Raw genomic sequence first — 22,710 nt, 5'->3', positions numbered from 1 at the left:
GATCTGTCTATTTGTGATAGTGGGTATTTAAGTCCCCCACTACAATTGTATTAGTGCTCATTTGGTTTTTCATGTACCTTAATATTTGTTTTGTATAGTTGAGGGTATTAGCATTTGGTGCATATATATTTATGATTGTCATCTCTTCCTCTTGAATTGTTCCCTTTACAAGGATGTAGTGGCCTTCTTTGTCTCTCTTAATTAGTTTTGGTTTGAAATTTACTTTGTTTGCAATAAGATAGCTACCCCTACTTTTTTCTGGGTTCCTGTTACATGGAGAACTATTTTACATCCTTTTATTTTCAGTCTATGAATTTCTTTTTGCACTAGTTGTGTTTCTTGTATACAAGATATTGTTGGATTTTGTTTCTTAATCCATTCTGCCAGTCAATTTCTTTTGATTGGTGAATTGAGGCCATTAACATTGATGGTTATAACTAATATGTATTGACTTATTATTTTCATGTTATTGTGCTGTTGTTAGCTCTTTTTAATTTTTCACCCTCTCCCTTTTGTTTCTTCCCTTGCTTAATTGATTTGCTCTGTTAGGCCTCTTGGTGTTGTGACCTTAATTGTCTTTTTCTAGGATATTATTTAGAATATTTTTGAGTGCTGATTTGATATTCATGAAGATTCTCAGGTGTTCTTTGTCATGGAAGTATCTTATTTTCCCATCCATATTAAAAGAGAGTTTTGGGGGATATGTCAGTGTAGGTTGTAGGTTGTTTCCTTTTAGGACTTGAAATACTTCACTCCAGCCTCTTCTTGACTTGAGGATTTGTGTTGAAAAGTCTGCTGTTATTCTGTAGGGCTTCCTTTGCATATGATTTGTTCCTTTTCTCTAACTGCAGTATTTTGTTCTTCTGTTGGTTTTCTGGGATCTTGACTATTATATGTGTAGGTGTAGATTTTTTTTAATCATGGCTAGTTGGAGTCCTATATGCCTCACTTATCTGTATGTCAAATTCTTCCACTCTGGGAAGTTTTCTGCCATTAATTCTGTGAACATTTTTTTTAATGTCATTTGTACTCTTCCTGCTACTTCATGGATTCTTACCGGTCATATTATTCTTATTTTCATAATCTAGGAGTTGTTGGATAGATTTCTCATGATCTCTTATTATTTTTAAGAGATCTCTCTTTTTATGGTCACTGACCGCAACCTATCTTCTATATCTGAAATTCTATCTTTACATTCATTCATTCTGCTGCAAATTCTTTCTATAGAGTTTTTAATCTGCATATTTATTTGAATCTGCTTCATGAATTGCATTTCTTTCTTATGTTGGGCATTCATGGTTTCCATTTCTTCCCTATGCTGGGTATTCACGTCTTTTATCATGGTCCTGAACTCATCTAGTTTTTTGTCTGTTTCTGTTCTAGAGTCTCTAATCATGTTTTTTACTGTGCTCACCATCTCTGTAGTTATCTGGGAAATTATTTCTGCTTCGAATTTTTCTAGAGCCTGATTGATCTGTTTTGTTATTTCCTGTGCTATATGGTTCAGTGTATCCTGGTGGTTGATTGTCACTTTTCCACCTCGTTTCCCCTAGAATTTGCTGTTGGTGAGATGAAAGTCTGTATTTGTGCCTTTCTTAAGTGTTTCTCATTTTTATTTTTGTCGTTGGTACTGTCCTTGGTTTAACTTCTGGGTTAGTACTTTGATCTTCCTAATATAGCTGCTCTTTAGGTTTTGAGTCTTTAATGATTCAGAGACACTCTCATTTTCTTCATATCAGGAAGGAGAACTGATTAAATCAATCACAACCCTTTAGCCCAATTGATACAATTGCAACACAATAGCATAAAGCACACTTAGGAATTGATAATTTGTGGTAGTTATTAATCTATCAACTTTGTGTGAATTAAATCAAAATTGAGGACCCATTCACAATATGTTTATAGTGAATAAACTCTTCAATATAGCAACTTTACCCTTCAGGATGGGGAGTTAGGAGTTGGGGAGAAAGGGATAGATAGGTAGAAAGACAGGGAAAGGTTAGAAGTGAAGACAGAGGACATAGGAAGACCATGCAAACTTTAGGAAACTCTTGAAGACAAGCAGAAAAGAAAGATTGAAAGAACAAAACAAGAATAGAACTAATTAACAGTAATAGGGAAGCTATAAATTGTACTCACTTTCCTTTGAAACTAATGACAATTGAGAGAAGGAAAAAGAGAGAAGAAAAAAAATGAAAATCCAAATTAGGGCAGGAATAGGAACAAAAAGGGAGATGAAGAACAATGTGGGGGGACAACAGATTGAGTGGGAAAAAGAAGAAAGAAAAAAGGAAGAATTTGAAAAGTGAGAAAAATTAAAAATAAGAGGAAAAGAAAGAAAAAATTTTGAAGGGCCTCCTTCAAGGTATATATCTGCTGTCACAACAGATAATGTGGGCAGCAATGTGCAGAACTAATTCAATTAGTTTCAGAGAGCCAACAGTTGAATTCTGGCTGCAAGGTCCAACTTGAGCTCTCTGACCTCCTGCAGGGTTAAACTCTGCAAGGTTCTATGGCAGGTTCCAGCTGACCTTCCCTTGAAGATAGCCCAGGTTCTGATGAAAGGTGATGATCTCTACAACTTACCAACTATGGAGGTCTGGTGTGCCTTTATTATAGTTGTTCACTTCCATTCTATCTTCTGGAGTTCAGTACAATGGCCTTTATGACCACCTGTGCCTCTGCAGTGTGGTTCCAGGTACTAGGAGGCATGAAAGCATGGGTGGGGCAGATGCTGCAGGGGTGCCCATGGCTTGGCAGTCCTCACTGGTCTGCTCTGATGAAGGCCTGGGGCCCAGAATATGTGAATTTAAATTCCTGGCTCTGATGTGGTATGGTCTCAGGGGAAGAGTATAGTTCTTTGGGTCTCAGTTTTTGTCTCTGCAATTGGATTAGATTAGAGGTTCTTCATTCTGGCTGCATAATAGACATGGAATATTCAGTTAATTATCTAGTGTGGGGCCTGGGCATAGCCCAGGTAACTGATATGCAGCCAGGGTAGAGAATCATTGGACTAAATGCTCTCTGGAAGTTCCTTTAGCTCTGCCTTTCTGTGCTTCTGAGTAGCAGTATGGCTTTGCTTTTGAGCCAGGCCATCTCAGCTACCCAGCTCATAGGCTTCACTGAGCTCTCTGTGTTTGCTGCCCATAGTTTCCCTGCATTTGTGGAATGACTCATTCAAGAACCATGATGCTAGACAGAAGCAGCAGTGAGTCTGAGGCCAACAGCCTGGCTGAGTACTCACGAAGTCACATTCTGACAGAAGAAGAAAGGCAAGACAAGATAGCAGTCCACCTGGCCTTGAGCAGTGAATCCAGCTCCTCCAGGAAGAAGGGGCTTCTCAAGGGCCAGATGGGGCTTTGTCTCTTCCAGAACACCCATGCCATCGACAAATATTCTAGGATGATATTCCCTACCTCCTACATATTTTTCAACTTAATATATTGGTCAGTATTTTCCTAGGGGGTCCAATGCTGTGAAAGAAAAAGGCACGGACAACTGTTGGAGGACACAGGGACCTGTTGTCCATACTCCACACACTAGATGGAACAGCAGTACTTGGATCACCAGGAGCAGCACCTCCCTCTCAGAGGAACCTAGGGGCCCTCTCACTATCTTCACCCTAACTTTATGGTTTTTCCTCTTGTTTATTCTGTGTTCTGTGTCATACTTTACATTTCTCTGAACAGAATTGTCTTTTGTTTTAGCATGTGAACTTGCTCACAAGAACTCCTTTCCTATTAAAAAAAAAAAGAGAATCAAATGCCTCCCAGATGTTCTGAGACCCCCATGAAGCCCAGACTTCAGTTGTGGAAGGGAAGGCAAAATGAAGGGCAAGCTTAGGGGAATTCTGGGTAGGAGACAGGAAACCAGGAACAACAAACAACAATAAAAATCTGTGATCTCATATAACTGGATTAAGTGCCTACCTAGGAAAGAAAAACATCCTTATTACCCCACCAGATTCTTTCCAAGGTCTACATGTTTGATCAAGAATTTAAAAAATGGCCATCAAAAAAAGAGGGTATAAACCAGCCTTAAATCAGGTTACAGCCTGTAAAGTGTGCTCCACATTCCACTCTGAGGACTGAGGAGCCTCCAGGAGTTTCAAATTAAGGGTTGTGACTACCTGACCCTCCCACTTCTTCTCTGTCAATGGCCATGTGGTTGCTGTATGCATTTCTGTTCCTCTGTTCCTTCCCTGGGTCAGTCCTCCACTCATTTCCTATATTTTCTTGTATACATATGTGAACCTGGTCCCAGACATTTGACTCACCAATCCCTTGTCCATGTCGAAGCCCACTCTCCAGCTACCACCCTTGATCTGAACTGTGGCTTCCAGCCCACCAGTCCAAAGGCTGTGTGATGGGGCAAAATTCAATAAGCTGAACTCTCAGCGAGACTAGTTCCAGGCACTATTAGGGCATTTATTGCCTTGAGTGACTGCAGGTTCAGTAGATTCTTGAAACCCATCCTCAAGATTAAATATTCTCTAGAAGGACTCACAGACCTCAGAAAAACCACTGTGCTTGTGATTATGGTTTATTACAGCAAAAGAATACAGACTAAAATGAACAAAGGGAAAGTAGTTCACAGGGGGAGGGTCCAGGAAAGTCAGTCACAGAACTCTGAATTGTGCTCTCCCATTGAAGTTATTTAGAATTGTCTTATTTTTTACAGCAGTGATGTGTGACAGTGTGCGTGGGGTTTTGCCAACTAGGGAAACTCACCTAAGTTCATCAAGGTGTTATGGAGTTTGGCCACAGAGACAGCTGACTTCATATCTGGCTGATCTTGTTCTCAAGCCCTTCCAGAGGTTGAGCTGATACCTTGTAGCCCAAGGCCCACATCATAAATTACATGCTTAACATAGACCATCTGGTATAGTGGTGTCCAAATTAAGATGGCAGAAAGGTCTGTCAGACAGCACAAGGGCACAGAGGGAAGACAACAAGTCAGGAATTGTTGAGTATAGACTGTGAGACAAATCATCTATTTTGCTTGGGTCCTAGGCTATGAGGAGAGCAGGTAAGAGGCCAACTCTTTCCACAGTGCTAGGACTCATGGCAGGTCCCCCTCCATGCCACTGCTGATGAGGATAGCTTCTCCTTCATGGACTTACCAGGCCCAAGATCACCTCAAAGATCAATGAAAAATGAAAGTATATAAACAGGATATTCATGTAGCACAGGCATCTGGATTTGTTTAAAAACCTTTAATCTCCAGAGACTTTCCCAGGCCACAATGCTACTCAAAGAATGATAATTATATTGTGATTGACTATATTGTGTTGTTTTGGTTGTCTTATTTAATTCCAACATTATTCTACAACTACATTGTCTTTATAAACTGTGGCTCATATAACATGGTTGCCTGTTCACAAAACAAATAAAGAGTATTTTTGCTAGCTGATATATTTGAGTTAATTCTCTACTGAACATATTTAGAATCATTAAAAGTGTTTAGTCATGTTGGACTATGATACAAGGGCACCATTGTATTCAGCAATGATTCATTGCAATGTAATAGTCTGACTCTGCTTGAGAAGAGGAGAAAATCAAAGGTCGGAAACTGGAGGCACCAACAATAGGAGTAGAAACTACACTAAGGAAATGTTGAAGCTGTGGAATGATTCACCCAAGAGGCCAGAAGACCCAGGATTATCAAGGATACTTGAATGATAGATTATTTCACTGAATCTAAGGTATCATCAAATATAAGATGCAGTCATATTTTATGTATCATTAAGAAAGAAAAAAGTTGCTAATTAAATCAGACATGATACTAAATTAAAAGATGAATCTTGACTTCACCAATATTAAATTATGGGAAAATGTATATGTTAAAATAAAAGAAATGGGAAATATACAAAAACTGGTGGCTGAATGTATTGACTCAAAAGGAGCCAACATTTATCAAGCACTTGCCTCCAAGGCCTTGTGCTGGGGGACGAAGCGGTGGTAGGTAAATAAATGAGTGAGAAACACCCTAAAGTCAGTAAGAAGTGTACACTGCAGTGGGCATGGTTCAAAAGAGGGAAGGACCACAGAATTTAAGGAGTGCTGTTTATAGTAAATTTTGAGCAGTACTGAACAACTCCTCTGTGCAAGTGCTCAGTTGGTGCTGTACACTGATCTAGGTGCTTACATTTTGTCATTTTGTGTTAGATATTGAGGTGTCTCATTTATGTTAGTATAGAGGAGGAGCCTGGAGATTAAGAGAATGCATTTTGCTAACAGTGTGACCTTGAGTCATTCACTTAATCACTTTGAGCATTAGTTTCTCCATCTGAAAAAAAAAAGTTGTTTAAAAAGATGGTATTCTTGGATCCTGGGGTGGTTGGGAAGAAAAACTGAGTCTAAAGACGCATCCAGGAAAGTGCAAAGTAGAAAAAAGAGGAGTGAGACAGGAGGGAAGGGCCCAACAACTCCCCATGAAGTATTTTTATTATTTTTATTTTTATTTTTGTTTATTTATTTTTTTCCTGTAGCTGCCCCATGTCTTGAATCAGCTGCCCCATGGCTGCTCCAAGAGACCTGGACTTTAGCTTCAGCAAACTTTGGTCCCAGATGACCTCACCCATAGCCTCTCTGGACCACTCTGACCCTCAACCAGGTCCTCGAGGAGCCTCTCCCCTATCTGTGACTAAACAGAAAGCCTACAGCTAGACAGCAGGACATCCTGCGTTTGCATTTATTTTCCTATGTAAGCAATGGCTCCCAGATCTGTAAGGAATACCTCTTTCAGAGGGCATATTTTTTGCACCTACTCATGACTTCTCTTGAAGAGAATATCATATTATTCATTGTTTCCCAGAGCATATTTTCTTTGAAAATTTGTACTTGATATTATGAAATGCCACCAGATTTATACACTTGCTTTTAATGACTCGTTGAAAGTCACCTATACCAGTTTTAATTAGATTCAGCTACACGTAACAGGATAAAAATAACACAGGGGGCTGAAGGTATGACAATATACACAAGATAATTGATTCAATCCCTAGAACCAAGAAAAAACAAACAAACAAATAAACAAAACCATTCTTGGAGGAGGAGGCAGAAGAATTGCCAAATTTCAGTCCTCACTGAGCAGCTAAATGAGAACTTGTCTCAAAAAATAAAAGGGGCAGGGATGTAGCTCAGTGCAAAGGCCCTGGGTTCAATCCCTAATACCAAAACAAAACAGCAAAAACACAGGATTGAAAAGTTAAATAAGACAGAAGCCCAGAAGTAGGTAACTGAGGATGGCATATTAGCTCTCTTCTACAAAGTACTCAAGGACCTAAAAGTCAGGCTTTACCAGTTCATTGATCACTGCCACAGAGGGTCCAGTGGTCCTTCAAGTCATGGTCCAAGAGGATGGCAGGAGCTCCAGCCATCATTTACGCATTTGACAAAGCAAAGTAGCCAAAGGGACAAAGAGGGGGGCATGCCAACTGTCTTTCAAGGAAAGCTCCAGAGGCTGTCACACTGCCTGTGGGCCACAGCCAGCTGAAAAGGATGCTGGGGGAAGTTTTTGCTTTCAGTAGGCATATGTCTAGATAAAAATCGAATTCTAGAAGAAAGGAAAAAAACATCTAGTGGAGGAAAGAGGAGCTCCTGCAAGAGATCCAAGAACACAGCCACTTGTTTCCATGAAGCACCAGCTGAGAAGCTTGTGTTTTAGGACAAGACAGTTGGCCATCACCCTCTTCCTCTATTCTTTTCACTCAGATACTCACTGGTTCCTACCTCAAGGGTAAAGCAGATGTCCTAAATCAATGGGTCTTTTGGAGCAGTGTGGGCACCAGATGCTTCTGTTCAGCTGAGTTCAAAAAACCTAGAACATTTTTGTGCTTAGAAATAGGACATGAGTATTAAGTCCCCACCATCATTTATTTTGAAAAGCATAGGATTTCTTTCTTCTCCCTCCACTGTGCCAGTAAACCCAAAGCAATTCTCTTCAGGACAGACTGAAAGCGCAGTCTTCTTCCTGGCATAGACCAGCAAGTCTTTGCCACTAAGTGCTTATGCATTATTAGGTAACTGTTTAACTACTCATAATTGAAAACTTTTATTAATGTATGATTTGTATGCAATGAAATGTACATAGCATTAAGTGTGCATTTCAGTGAGTTTTGACAGGAGTGTACCATTAACTCTTCTTCCAAACCAGAGACAGAACATTTCTGACACCTCATAAAGTTCTCTGATGCCTCAGATCAATGCTATTAATAACTTCCCTTTACTTCACCACCATCGTCTGAGTTCTATTACCAGTAGATTCATTTTTGTATACTTTTTCTGTGGTACTGGGGATTGAATTCAGAGCCTTACACATGCTAGGCAAATGTTCTGTACCTACAGGTTATCCAGGTTATCTTTATACCTACAGGATATCATTCTTTCCTATTCATCTCTGCAAATTTTATGACAAGCAAATGGAACCATCAAATCCAAGCCATTTCTCTTCAGAACAGGCAATGAAGGATCAAAGTTCTTTTTACTTTTTATTTTGAGACAGGGGCTTGCTAAATTACCCAGACTGGTCTTGAACTTGCAACTTCAAGTCAGCTTACTGAGTAGTTGGGATTAGAAGCATGTACCACTGTGCCTAGCCAGTATATACTTTTTTCTTTATTTCTTTAGTATGTACTTTTTAATATCTGGCTTTTTTCACTTGGTACTACATTTTTGAAATTAATTTATGTTGTCACATGTATTAGTAATTCATTCTTATTTTCATTTGGGTAGTATCCCATTGTATGAATAACCATAATTTCTTCATTCTTCTGTTCATGGACATTTGGGTTATTTCTGATTTGGAGAAATGAAGTTTCTTATAATAAATTGTAATAACAATAAATTAATTATAAATTTACTTCCAAAAACATTTGTGTACAAGACTTTGTGTGAATATAAGGTGTTATTACTCCTGGGTATACACCTGAAGACAGAATTATTGAGTATTAAGTCAAAATACATATTTTTTGAAGCAGCCTTATTGACATACAATTCACACACTGAAAAATTTAGCTGTCTGAAATATCCAATTCAATGGTTTTTATATTCATTCACAGATTCATGTAACCATCACAACAATAACTTTAAAACATTTTCATCTCCACAGAAACTTCTTGTCCTTCCACCCCCTAATTTTTGCATGCCTTCTCTGTAGACAACCTTAGTCCACTTCCTGTTTCTGTATACTTGCCTATTTTGGACACTTGATATAAATTGAATGTGCTATGTGTTCCTTTGTGACTGACTCATTTCATTTTTTACTATGTTTTCAAGGTTCATCCACATCATAGCATTTTTTAGCACTGAAGAGTTCATTTTATGGGAAGACTGCATTCTGTACATCCATCCATCAGTTGGTGACCAGTTGGTGGTCATTGTTTCTATGTCTGGCTATTAGGAATCATGTTGCTATGAATATATGTGTACAAAAAAATTTTTTTGTACTGGGGATCAAACTTGGGACCTTGTGCTTGTGAGGCAGGTGGCAGAACAATTGAGCTAAATCCCTGGCCCACAAATTTTTGTATAGACATATTTTTTACTTCTTTTGGGTGTGAATCTAAGAGAATTGTTGTGTCACATGTTGACTCCATATTTAACTTATTGAAGAATTTCCAGATTACTTTGCAAAGTGCAGGCACCGTTTTACATTCCTTAAAGAAATATATGAATTTTTCCCTTTCTGCAGATCCTTGCTGATGCTTGTTATTGTTTGTCTTTTTTATTTTAGCTATCCTAGTGGGTTTGAAGTGGTGCCCCATTGTACTTTTGATTCATATTTTTCTAATGTGGATGCAACAATGATTTTTGGAATCTTCTCTTGCTTATTTGTCATAGACTGCCCTATTGATTATACCCAAAGCAGGCTGTAAGCAGTGCAGGCTATAAAGCATTAACTCCACAACTCGTTTATAGAAATGAGTCTGGCTGAAGCCTAGAGTGACTCTTAGCCAAAGTCTGTTCCCAAAGTTAAAACCTTCTTTACTAAAAAGACAAGGTTAATTATTAATCACAACCTATATTTTGTCTGTTCTGTTCCTAATTCAAGAACGCTTTGTGTTTTCCTTTACAAGCCTTGCCTGCATCAGCAATGAATCCAGAGCAACTCCATGTAGCCCCTTTACCTCAATCTAATTATGATGTCACCAATAAATATCAATGGTTCTGGGTGTTCGGGGCTTTTGCTTATTCAAACCTCTGACTACTCAAGGAGTGGTCATCCTGACTACCTGTATCTACTTCTTTAACTCTGTCTCTATGTCTTTCTTTTTGCCATGTGTCATAGCACCAAGCAGGAGATCAGGATCTGCTGCAGGGGTCACCAGTAACTATTATTGGCTATTTGTATACTTTCTTCAGAGAAATGTCTATTTGGATTGTTTGGCTTTTATTATTGAATTGAAGAATTATTTATATAGTCTAGATACAAATTCCTTATTAAATATGCTTTGCAAATATGTTCTCCCAACCAATGACTGTCTTTTCACTTTCTTTTCTTCTTGTTTTTTTGACATTATGGTTTTTGTTTTGCTTTTAGTACTGGGGTTTGAACCCAGAGCCTTGCCCTGAGCTACATATCTAGAACTTTTTATTTTTTATTTTGAGATAGGATGTCTCTACATGGCTAAGTTGCCCAAGCCGGGCTCCAATTTTTGATCTTCCTGCCTCAGCCTCCCAGAATCCTGAGATTATAGTCATGTAACACCACATTCAGCTTCTTTTTGCTTTCTGAAGGTGTCTTCTGAAGCACAAAGTGTTTAATTTTTTTTTTGGTACTGGGGATTGAACTTGGGTTCTTGCACTTGCAAGGCAGGCCACCAAACTGCTGAGCTAAATCCTCGGCCCACAAAGTGTTTAATTTTGATGAAATCCAATTTATCTGTTTTCCTAGGTTAATTGTGTCTTTGGGGACATATTTAAGTGAAGTGTTCACTTAAGTCTTTAAAAAACTGACACGTGTGTGAGAGATGTGCATTTCTTAGTGCAGAAACATGCCCACCCAAATACAGATACTCTTGGCTGGCAGAAATGGCAAACCTACAACTTACAATCTAAACCTTTTTTTTTTTTATGGCTACAGTGTTGAGTAGGGAATTTATGGAAAAAGTTTATTAGAAAGAAGGAAAACCAAAAACCAATTCATGTATTTTTTTAAAGTTGTGAAGCACCAACTGCAATGAAGAAAATAGGCTTGGTTTGAAACACATGTTTATAATCTGGAAACTAGTTGTTTTTTGTGAGCTATTATTGCTGCATTATAAGGTAGAGAAAATCCTTAGACTCTGCTTCCTTATGTGTAAAATGGAGGAACTGATTTCTACCTCAGTTATCTCACCAGTTACTGTGAGAAGTGAAGGTGAGAATGTGTAGAAAAGCATCTATCAGTTTAAAAGCCTGAATAAGTGCAAAATTGTAGTTGTGTGACAAATTTGCACAGTTTTCCTGTTAGCAATCATAGCAGAATAATGTCTTCATCGCTTCAGTTTGCTATGACAGAAAGTCTTAGCTGGGGTAGCTTAAACAACAAACATTTATTTGTTACAGTCTGGAAGCTAGGAAGTCCCAGATCCCAATGCTGGCAAATCCAGTTTCTGGTGAGGTCTCTCTTTATCCTCCCATGGAGGAGGGAGAGGGAGAGAGAGAGGGAGAGAGGGAGAGAGGGAGAGAGGGAGAGGGGGAGAGGGGAGAGAGGGAGACAGAGAGACAGGAAGACAGGGAGAGAGAGATCGTCTCTTTTGTGTCTTATTTTATGAAAGCATTAACCATTGCTTCTTGGCCTTTTGGCTAAGATCAAGTATATAAAAGCATTAACCCCACTCATGAAGGGTTCACCCTCATGATCTATTTATTTCCCCAAAGGCCCCAGCTCCAAACATTACATTGAGAATTTAAGCTTGAGCATAAGGTTCTAAGCATTTTACATTTACAATTCATTCATTGCTCTTATAAATGAATACTCTTGCTACCATTCTCATTTTACAGATAAAGAATTTAAGGTCCAGTCAGTTTTATCTCCCAGAGGCCACACAAGTGTAAATAGCATTCCTGGGATTTGGACCTGGGTAGAACTGACTCAGCTCAGCTGTTACTACTTGCCATCTGCTTTTCTAAGAAGATGCTGCCTTTCCTCCTTTTCTCATGGGAGGGTTGCTACGTTCATACTCTTTGGTGTATTACCCACTAGACATAACAGAAGAAAGCTGAAAGTTCTCCTACAGTATTTCCCATTTTTGTCTTGGAAATTTGTAGTGAGACTACTGAGTCAACCACATTGCTTTTGCACACACTATTTTTCACATTTATGGGACAATTGGAACCACCAACATGATGGAACAGATGCCAGGAACTCCAACATATGGCTGTCTTTCTCAGGACACTCCACAGAGTGTTCAACTAAAGTGGAAAAAGCCTTGTGACATCAAGTGACAAGAAGGGATAATTCTCCACCCAAGGATTTTGTCTTTTACTTGAATCTTTCTGTGCTTGTTGCCTGGATAGTTTGACTTTGCTTCTTACAGTAGCCTCATGCTCTTCTCTAGTGCCTCACGCTCTGCCTCCCTTAATGAGAAGCTATGGAAACTGAGTTTAAAACACACCTTGTATGAGGGGGACATCTGTAGATGAACAGAACAGCATTTCTTTTCTGGCTAGGATCAACAGTTAACACTTGTAAGTGGTTGTCTAAAAATTACATATTCCTATTACTGATGTTTCAGACCATGAGTTGTAGAAATTCTAAACTAGGTGAAACTTAGCAACTCCTGAAACTACTGCATATTCAACCCAAGAAACACTAACTGAGAAAACCACCTGCACTGCTATAATTAGCATTTTCTACAAAACAATTTCAAGCAGAAGTCACAGCCCCAAAGACCATATCACTAGGGATTGGCCAATTCTATCTCCAGCATTGATGAAGACAGATAGGAAATTACCAGTTTTATCTACATGGAACTGAAAACTGAGAACTTCCTATGACTTATGATCACTCAGAAAAAGCAACTGAAATCAACCCATTTAGACCAGTTTTCTGATGGTAATTTAAAAAACAAAGACAAAAAATCCCAAGGTTTACTGCTTTGTTTTTACTTTTTAAAAGATTCAAAGAGATGTGCTCACTTTGGCACCACATATACTAAAAGATTCAAAGAGAGAGTAGGAGTTAACTGATTTTAAGAAATTATATGCAAAGTCAATCTATTAGTCAAGTTCGTTGCACCCTGAAAAAGTTAGTTATATGTTAAATTGTACAACTTATACTATGTTATGTTCTTTTCTATTGTGCATTTCCACACAAGTCTAATTCGAATCTGTTATTCACGTTATCATAAAATTAAATTACATTCTATGATGCTTGGAAGAGTTAACAATTCCAAATGTGGCTTCTTGTTCAAAGAATTCAGTCTTACCATCACAAAATGTTCCTCTATATTAATCACGTGTCCTGGGCAAACAACTTTCTGTCTGTGGCCTCAGTTTTCCTTCAGACAAAATGCTATGCCTACTCCAGGGATTGTTCTTGGCACCAAATGATACATGGATATGAAAATGCTTTCTAAATACCAAGGATCATTCAACTACATACAGTTATTATTTAGCAGCAGCTGAGTTGTTTTGGGGCAGTAGAGAAGAAGTCTCCATTTTATATTCAGTCCTCAGACAACTTGAAACACTGCTGAGGAGACACCACATCCCTACCCTACTTCATCCAGCAACTCCCACAAAGGGCTCAAACCATCACTGCGGCTTCACCCTATGCCTCAAAAGATCTCAAATTTCCTCTTTTTACTACAAAGACTGCCACATGGATTTCCTGGAGATGAGACAAGCACACCAAACTCCATAAATAAGAAACCAGGGGATTTTATAAAGTTATATTTAAGCCTAGAAGCCTATGGGTTATGGGTTTTGATTAAAGGGAGATTTGCAAATGAATAAAAGTTTATCTTAATTTTTCTAGAATTCCAGCAGAGGGAGTCAGGATTACACTTTCCCTCAGAAATACAAGTTGACATATAGAGCCAGTCTGATCATCTTTTTCTGTTTCTATCAGGTGATGGTAGTTATAATTTTAATATCTATTGGTAGAGGAATTACATAGCTGAAATTCAATACAAATTCAGCTGTACTTTCCAAATGGATTTGCTTGTTATTAATCACAACAGCTACAAAGCCATTAGGTAGCAGCAACCCAGGAATGTTATGTATTCAGTGTATAGACAGTGGGTACCATTAGTGGCCAACTCACCATCCACCATGTCTTCCTCCTTCTTGCTCACAGAAATAGTATTGATCAATATCTGTCCAATTATCAGTCCTCAAGGGAACCCATTAGTGTAGGGCAATCAGAGCCCATTTCCCTGCTGGTAAATGTAATTAATTGGGAGGTGAACTTGTGACCTTGCTTAGCCCAGTGAGCCTGAGGGGTAAAGCTTGTGTTCCACACTCCAGGAAGATGTTTTTCTTCTCTTGCCTACTGGATATAAACAAAGAAACATATAGTTGTTGGCAAGCATATTTAAACCTTGAGGAAAATGGCAAAAGAAGAAAAAGAAGTAAGAAGGAAGAAAGGAAAGAACACATATTTTTTTGACATTTCTGAATCACTAAATCAAATGACCCTGTTGTTAGGGAATTGATCATGTTAAAGTATTTTGTGACACCACCATCACAAGCTGCATTTTCCTGGTGCTTCTTGGCTCTTAAATTGATCTCATGCTCTTATCTTTAGTTTCCCTCTCCTCAAGGCCACAGCAATTCCAGAGAAGTTAAAACCTGCTTCTGCAGGGCTAAACCCATAAAAGACAACCTGGCCTGTGATAGGTTAAAAGTAGCCCACTCCTCATGAATAAGCAATAGCCTGGCCCAAAACCAATACAAGGACCTTCCTTTCTTTGTTCTCTTCTTCCCCCTCCCCCCTCCCCCCCTTCTTCTCCTTCTTCTTCTTCTTCCCTTCCTCCCTTTCTGCTCCTGCTGCTGGAATAAAATCTCCAGTCGGACCTCTTGGTGTGTATGGCCTAGTTGTTGAGCATCGCTATCTCCCTTTCATTGGTGTCAGAAGCGGGATCCGGGATTGCCAGGCCCACAGGTCAGAACACCTGGGGACCCAAAACCCAGATACCAAGACACTCCAACTCAGCTCCCACTCTATGTCCTTGACCACCTTTGTAGGCGCCATTCTTGCAGCCAATATGGATCCACCTGTTTTCAGGCCTACACCAGATATTGGGTAAGTTCAGCCATTCTGAGACGTCTTTTGGGTAATGCGAGGTCCAGGGGTCCCAGGCCTCCAAGAGGTCATCCACCTCCAGAAGTGACTGGCCTGGCACCAGGCCCTCCATCCTCCACTGCAAACCACTGGGTTTGCTAGATTGAGTCCGGGACTCAACCAGGCCTCCTCTGCCCCTGTTCAGGATGCCTTGAGGGAATAGAGAGGCTTTCCACTTTAAACTTCCTTCCGCACGAGAGATGTCTTTGCAGGAAGCTTGAGTTCCACTCTTCAGACACTGGTCTGAAAAGGGAGATCTCATCAGAGCTCTCAGAGACATCTGGACTTCTGATAACCTCCTCCACTCTCCTGGTGGTCATGGGCTCTGGCTCTTCCATACCCGTAGACTCTCCCTTGGGATGCTTACTGAAAAATTTGGAGGATCTTGACCTAAAATCCAAGCAGTTAGTTCACTTATCCACTCAAATTTGGCCCCAATATCAATTAGACAATCAAAATGTCTGGCTGCCTAAAGGCTCCCTTGAACTGGGTCTAATTAGAGACCTATATAACTTTTGTGAGCATCAAGGAAAGTGGTCAGAGATTCCATATGTCCAGGGTTTTTCTTACCTTAGCAAACAGCCCTCTCTTTTTTCTACTGCCCAGAGACTGTCTCTTCTATCACCTCCTCCCACACTTCTGCTAGCCTGTGGTCCCTCCACCACCAACCCCCTCCCTCTTAATTCCCCAGACCAGCTGGACCCGGTTGATGACCCTTCCCCATACCCGACACCAAGAAACTGACCCATTTCCCCTACTACCCGTCTAACTCCTCCTCTTCTCCTAGATCTCCTACTCCTCCCATTTCCTCAACACTCCCTGCCTCTCTGCCCTCTCCTCCAACCCCACCTCTCACTGGGTCCAAGTCTCATATGAACCACACGATGGCATCCTTGCACGAAGTAGCAGGGGTTGAAGGACTCGTCCGAATTCATACTCCCTTCCCCATGACTGAATTGGCCCTCATCCAAGCCAGACTTGGTTCTTTCACTGCTGACCCAACAACCTTGGTAAAACAATTTCAACTCTTGACACAGTCTTATCAATTAACCTATCATGATCTTTTTGTTATTCTTTAACTCCTGAATAAGGCAAAAGAGTGCTTGATCAGGTTTGTGCTCATGCAGATCAAGAACATTTGAGAAACAATCACCATCCAGTAGGTGCTCTCATGGTCCCAGAATGAGACCCAGAGTGGGACTACAACACTGAGGCGGGGATTGAAGCTTGAGACAGTTACATTAACTGCCTCCTTCATGGGCTCCGCAGAGCCACCATGAAGTCTGTAAATTATGAGAAGCTTAATGAGATTATACAAGATAAGAATGAAAATCCACCTGCCTTCTTACAAAGGCTGACTGATGGCCTCCGCCAACATACCAAACTTGACCCTGAGTCTGTCAATGGCCAGAGATTAATTATGATGCATTTCTTTTCTCAGAGCTACCCTGACATTAGACTCAAATTAAAAAGGCTCAAGAAGAGACCTTTGACTTCCCCTGAAGAGGTTCTGGCCACAGTATTTAAAGTCTATCATGGCCATGATGATCTCAAGAAAACCAAAAAATACCAGTTATTGGCACAAGTTTTCAATCCTGCAAGGCCACAACTGTCTCCAGGAAAGGGACCCTTTAGGGGGTCTTCTCAACCGCTGAGACCCTGCTTCTGGTACAGCCAGGAGGGACACTAGGCCAGTGATTGCCCAAATCCAAGAGTGCCCACAAAGCCATGCCCTAGGTGCCAACAGAGGGGACATTGGGGTATCAACTGCCCCCTGGTATCTACCCACCATCGGGCCACAGGCCCCACCACTCCCCTGAGTAATGACCTGATAGAGCTGGCGGCAGCTGAAGGGCTATGAAGAGGCCCTGGCACGACTGGCCCAATGCGGACCACCCAGGAGCCCAGGGTGACCTTAATTGCAGCAGATAGGACTATTGTTTTCTTATTAGACACTGGTGGCAGCTTTTCTGCATTGAGAGAATATTGGGGACCTACCTCCCTGTCTCAGACCTCTATTGTTAGGGTAGAAAGTAAAAAACAATGCCCTCGACAGACTCCCTTACTGTCATACACAATTGGGGACTTTTCATTTCTCCATTCCTTCCTAGTCCTCCCATCCTGTCCCATTCCCTTATTGGGTCGCAACATTTTATCCCAAATTGGGGCATCCATTCATTTTTCTATGCCGAGCCCTTCCAACACTCCAGTGTCTTCCTTTTGACTTCTGTTATCCCAAGCTGTTGAACCTGCAGTCTCCACATCCAAATGGCCAATTAGTCCCTTTTAGACCCCCAGATGTGGGATGTTCAATCTCCCTCAGTGGCCAAATGCCCCCCAGTTAAAGTCCTCCCCAAAGACCCCTCATGATTTCCAAATCAGGTACAATATCCCCTCCCTTGTACAAACCTTGAGGGATTAGCTCCCATCATAAATAGCCTATTACAAAAAGGATTTCTGAGACCCACAAACTCTCCATTCAATACCCCCATCCTGACAGTAAAAAATCTAATGGAACATATTGTTTGGTTCAAGAACTACGAATCATTAATTCTGTCACTGTTCCCATTCACCCCGTTGTGCCTAATCCCTACACTCTCCTGTCCACAATCCCGTCTGATGCCACCCATTTCTCCATTCTGGACCTCAAAGATGCTTTCTTTTCAATCCCTTTACATAGATATTCCCAAGATATTTTTACATTTACCTGGACTGATCCCTTCTCTAATACATCTACTCATTTACCTGGACTGTATTGCCCCAGGGTTTCAGAGACAGTCCCTACCTCATTGCTTGCCATATCTGCTGTTTTTCACTTGGTAAACTTGCCTCTCAGAAAATGTGCTTACCCTCTGGAAGAGGTCCAATTGCCTCCCCCTTTTGTGTTCTTAAAACACTTCTTGTACATTACACATTCTTAAATTGTGATTATAGGGTTAACTTGCTCTTTTCTAAAAACTCAAGGTTAATACTATTCTATTGGCAGCCAGTCAAATTTTAAGATGTAACAATCTGAGAACAGAAAAAGGACACTTTAAGCTGAAGTTTGTTATGGAAGGTTAATAGTAAATGAGACAGAAAAATATTAGGAAAACTATAAATAAGAGTTAAACTTTTGACGGGAAAGGTTTTTGTATGTTTGTCTTGTTAAAAACAGGCAAAGAAAGATATACAAGACCAGAAAGCCTAAGTATATAGAAAAGGTGTGTGGAAATGATTTAATAATAAAATATGTATGTTTGCTTGTTGGTTTCAAGTTTGTTATAAAAGGTTTACATTCACAGTCATAAAGAGCTTTCATTCCTTTTAATCCTAATTCCACAAGAGATCTCTGTTAATTTTGACTTGCAAAGGTTTTGACTAGTTGCAACTAAAAGATTTTATAATTCAATTGGCCAAAACCATCTGAATACACTCTAGTTTAAATTATCTTATATGTTTGTCTGTCTAAATGTTATCAAAATGATGTCAAATACAAGTAGATTGTTGATTTCTACATCCTGCTTTTATAGGTTAAATAAAAATTTAAAGATAATTGAATATAAACTTTTAAGTTTGGGTACACGCCTGTTGGTAAATAAAGAAGCAACTGCTCAGAAAATTTATTCTGATCTTTGTTCACTAATGGGAGCCCAAATAATTTTTATAGCCTTATAGAAAGATGTGCCTTATTAAATATGTTGTCAAAAATGTTTACATTGGTTATCATCAAAGGGCTGAGTTCTAAATATGTTATTGTAACATGTTTATGATGGTTATCTTCAAAATATATTTTCTATGTAAAGAAATTCATATTGTTTATGACAATAACCTTTTGATCCAGGTATTCTTCCTTCTCTTCTGCTCCACCTACTTATGATTACAGGTACCTTTATAGGCCCATACACTTTCCTTAGATGGCACCATATCAAAAGGTAATAACTTAAATAAGTTTCCAGGGTTTCATTTTTGTCTTTACATATATATTTTTTAAAAAGATAAATACATTTAACAATGGCTATTCTATACTATGATACACATCTAAGTTTGTCACCAAGATGTCATCATGATTGTCATGCTAAAATATTATCATTATGTGTGGCTCCTGATTACAAGTTTTTCTGTTAATATTCTACAAAAAAATCAATTAAACAACCATTATTGATAAACTAATAGCCCTCTAACTGTATTTTAAATTCCAGGATACTTGCTATCTAGATAGTTATGGTAGTTAAACCTCTACTGTACTATTGATGTCACTGATCTTCTCTTCTGGATGCTCAACCACTCAAGTACAGAGACCAACATAAAAGATAACTGGGCTAAAGAGATGGCCAATATTTTGGCTCTGTCCCTCCAAAGTCATCAAAGATCCAAAGTATGAAGGAACCTTTTATACAACATCCTACATCTTTGGTAAGTCACCCAACCTCCTGAACAGGGAGATTGCTGGACATCAGAGGACAAATGTAATGTGTGCTAAAGGAGGATCACCAAAAAAATCTTCCATGCTTTTACTAAAAGCACCATGGTCAAGCAAGGCCAGGACCCATCCTAACAGCTGACACTGGGTGCTGAGAGACCCTATATATGGTTCCAAAATAATGCCTAAAGAGACTTAACTGACTTTGACAGATATCAAGAGGTTCATACTGATTAACACAGGTCTCACTTTAACTTGGTCTTGAACACCCAGCAGAAAAGAATAACCAAAAGAGGTAATCAATAAACAGGCACTAGTGATAGACTTTTGAGGCCATTTCTCCTCCCAAATATTCCTCGTGATTAAGACACCCACCCCCTGAAAGGTTATAAATGTGTTTAGTATGAGTCTATACTTTTTCTAGAGGGCCTGAGGCCTTCCCTATAAAAACAGAGGTTGTGCAAGATCTAGCTAAACTGTTATACTGCTTATTGACCTCAGAGTTCTTGTAAGGTTAAAAAATGATAAATGGTACCATTAAGATAAATATTGTCAAATAACACCAGGTTATGATTTGATCAGCTCCCTTTGGCCTTCTTTAAAATAAGAGATACCCTGTGTCATACTGGGTTCTCCCCATATGAGGTCTTGTTTGGAAGGCCACCCTGTATCTTGAGAGACTTTATATATGAAAAGGGCCATATACAAGACACTTGTGGTTACTCCCACAGCTGTCAAGGTAACTAAAGTTCAGCTACCACCACTCTAAAGTAAAACAGGTCTGTCCAGAGAACTTCATGGACTTTGACTCCAGGAGACAATGCACTCAAAGCCCTGCTGTAAACTTAAGTCCCTTCCAAGATAGTTCCATTACTCTCATGTTAAACCATATCTTCATGCTCCTCTCCCATCATGTCCACAGGACCTCATCTACACTATTCAGCCACCTCCATGGGACCTCAGAAGGTCAAACTTACTCAGATTCCAGAAGACCTGGTTGCCCAGGATCCTTCACCATTATCCAGTCCTGAGTCAGATAAGCCAACCTGCTTACCCTCTCATCCTTTCATGGGGTATTATGACACATTTCATACTACAGTACCCACTGATATCCTAAGTCTTCTTATATTAGTACTCCTGGGACTTGTCCTTGGGATAGGATTGGCCACAGTATCTCCCCCCAGTTATAATTTTACTTCCAGGTGTTTACTCTCATTGACCTATTACCTCATAATCTCATTCTTTGTCATTCTTAATTGCTGGAGACAATAATGGTTCCTCTCCTGCTCCTGTTTTCTCTCCTAACCTTACCCAAGCTGATAGGCCCCTGGTATATACCTTGACTCACTCCCAGCCTAACTCAGCAATCCTTCAGACTCACGTAGGATCTTCTGAAATCATGTTCCAGCCACCTTGTGCCAATGCTTTGACCAAACCCATCAAATTCCAGCCACTCTTCAGACTGGCCCACCGCTGATTTCTGCTGCCCTTTCTACCTATGCTCTGCCACTGGTCCACACACTGCCATTCACCCGGCCAATACCACTGTGCCTCTTGGGGCTGTGAGTTCTTGGCTCCATGGAAGCCAGCCCAATCAGATCAGCACAGCCTCTCCTCCACATCATTCAAAGGTCCCACTGATCCCTCATGGCACTCTGGAAAGACATGGGGTCTCAGGCTTTATGTGGGGGGATGGATCCAGGTTTAGAGTTCACCATCACCTTCAGGCCTTGAATAACCAAGACTGCTTCACCCCCGTCCGTTACCCAGGTTGTACATAATGTCTCCTCCGAACTCTACCAGTTAATCCCTGGCCCAGCTACAAGGCAACCCAAATTAGACAGAACAAAAACTGTTCTGCCTGACAAAAGGCTTAATACAGACTATAGGCCAAAAATTTCATTTAATCACCCAGGCCCCAGTGTGCCTCAGTCTCACAGAAAACATCACCATACTGGAGTTACAGTCACCCATTTATCTTTAAACAACTCCCTCTCCAACATAACCACACTGTATAAAACAACTGTCTGGTCAAAAATTAATACCTCTTAAAATGCTCTCTGTGCTCCAGTTCTTTTGGCCCCTGATTTCTATGTAATACCAAGAGATGAGAGAGTCCCCATCCCCATAACTAGGATGGCCCAAGCCCAACAAAAAAGAGCATTAAAGGTGGCCATTATGCCCCTCATAACAGCACTGGGCATAGCAGTAGGTATGGTTACAGGAATGGCAGGATTGTCCCACTCTGTAGTCCAAGGAAAATACCTGAGAGAACAACATGAAAAAGACATTACCCAACTTTCTAAGGTGATCCTGAAACTCCAATAACAGATCAATTCACTTTCTCAGGTGGTCCTGCAGAACAGACGAGGACTTGACCTTCTATTTGCAAAAAAGGGAGACTTTGTTTGGCTATCCAAACAAACAAACAAACAAACAAACTGTTTTTTCTTTGATAGCCAATCAGGAGTGGTACCCAACCAAATCCACCAACTTCAGGAGAGCCTACAAAGGTGACACAGGGAGCGTGAGTTGGGGACTAATGGAAGACTAACTAGCTGATTCAACAGTCCTCTACTAACCTCTTTACTTCCCTTTATGATCCCTCTATTGGTTATCTTTACTCTGTTGGCAGTTGCCCCCTGTGTTCTCCGTTTTATTCAATCCCAGGTCAGTTGCCTCTACACTCAAGTCTCCTGACAGACGGCTCATCAGCTGATACTTCAGGCCAGAGACCTCAGCGAGACCACTGTGTTTACATGACAGCCAACCAACTAATCATAGCTCAGATCTCGGCTCAGTTTAAACATTTTCTAAAAGATCTTTAGATTGATATTTTCTGGTTTGCTCCCCACCCTCATCCTATTACCTGCATAGCCAACTGGGTCCCTAATGTGTGGCTCCAAAAAACTTTATCAGACTTCACCCCGACTGAAGTCACAATCTTTACCTTTTTACTTGTTCTTCATAATCCTCCAACCCAGTTCACAGCCTCATACAAATTATCTTCTACCCCTCTCTCCTCCCTCATTTAC

General features: G+C 40.2%; 1 protein-coding gene across 1 annotated transcript in view; it reads left to right on the top strand.

Annotated features, from left to right (window-relative positions):
• The window catches only part of Gabrr2 (gamma-aminobutyric acid type A receptor subunit rho2), a 51,816-nt gene extending 47,862 nt beyond the window's left edge, over nucleotides 1-3,954 (top strand). The window contains exon 9 of the mRNA XM_010633255.2: nucleotides 3,151-3,954. Coding sequence (XP_010631557.1) covers nucleotides 3,151-3,462 — 312 coding nt within the window. The 3' untranslated portion in view covers nucleotides 3,463-3,954. The remainder of the gene's footprint in view (nucleotides 1-3,150) is intronic.
• The last annotated feature ends 18,756 nt before the right edge of the window (nucleotides 3,955-22,710 follow it).

This window comes from Fukomys damarensis, unplaced genomic scaffold (genome assembly GCF_012274545.1).
Source record: "Fukomys damarensis isolate Sample0158 unplaced genomic scaffold, DMR_v1.0_HiC HiC_scaffold_14, whole genome shotgun sequence".
NCBI classification, from domain to species: Eukaryota; Metazoa; Chordata; class Mammalia; order Rodentia; family Bathyergidae; genus Fukomys; species Fukomys damarensis.
This window is presented reverse-complemented; position numbering and strand designations above follow the sequence as displayed.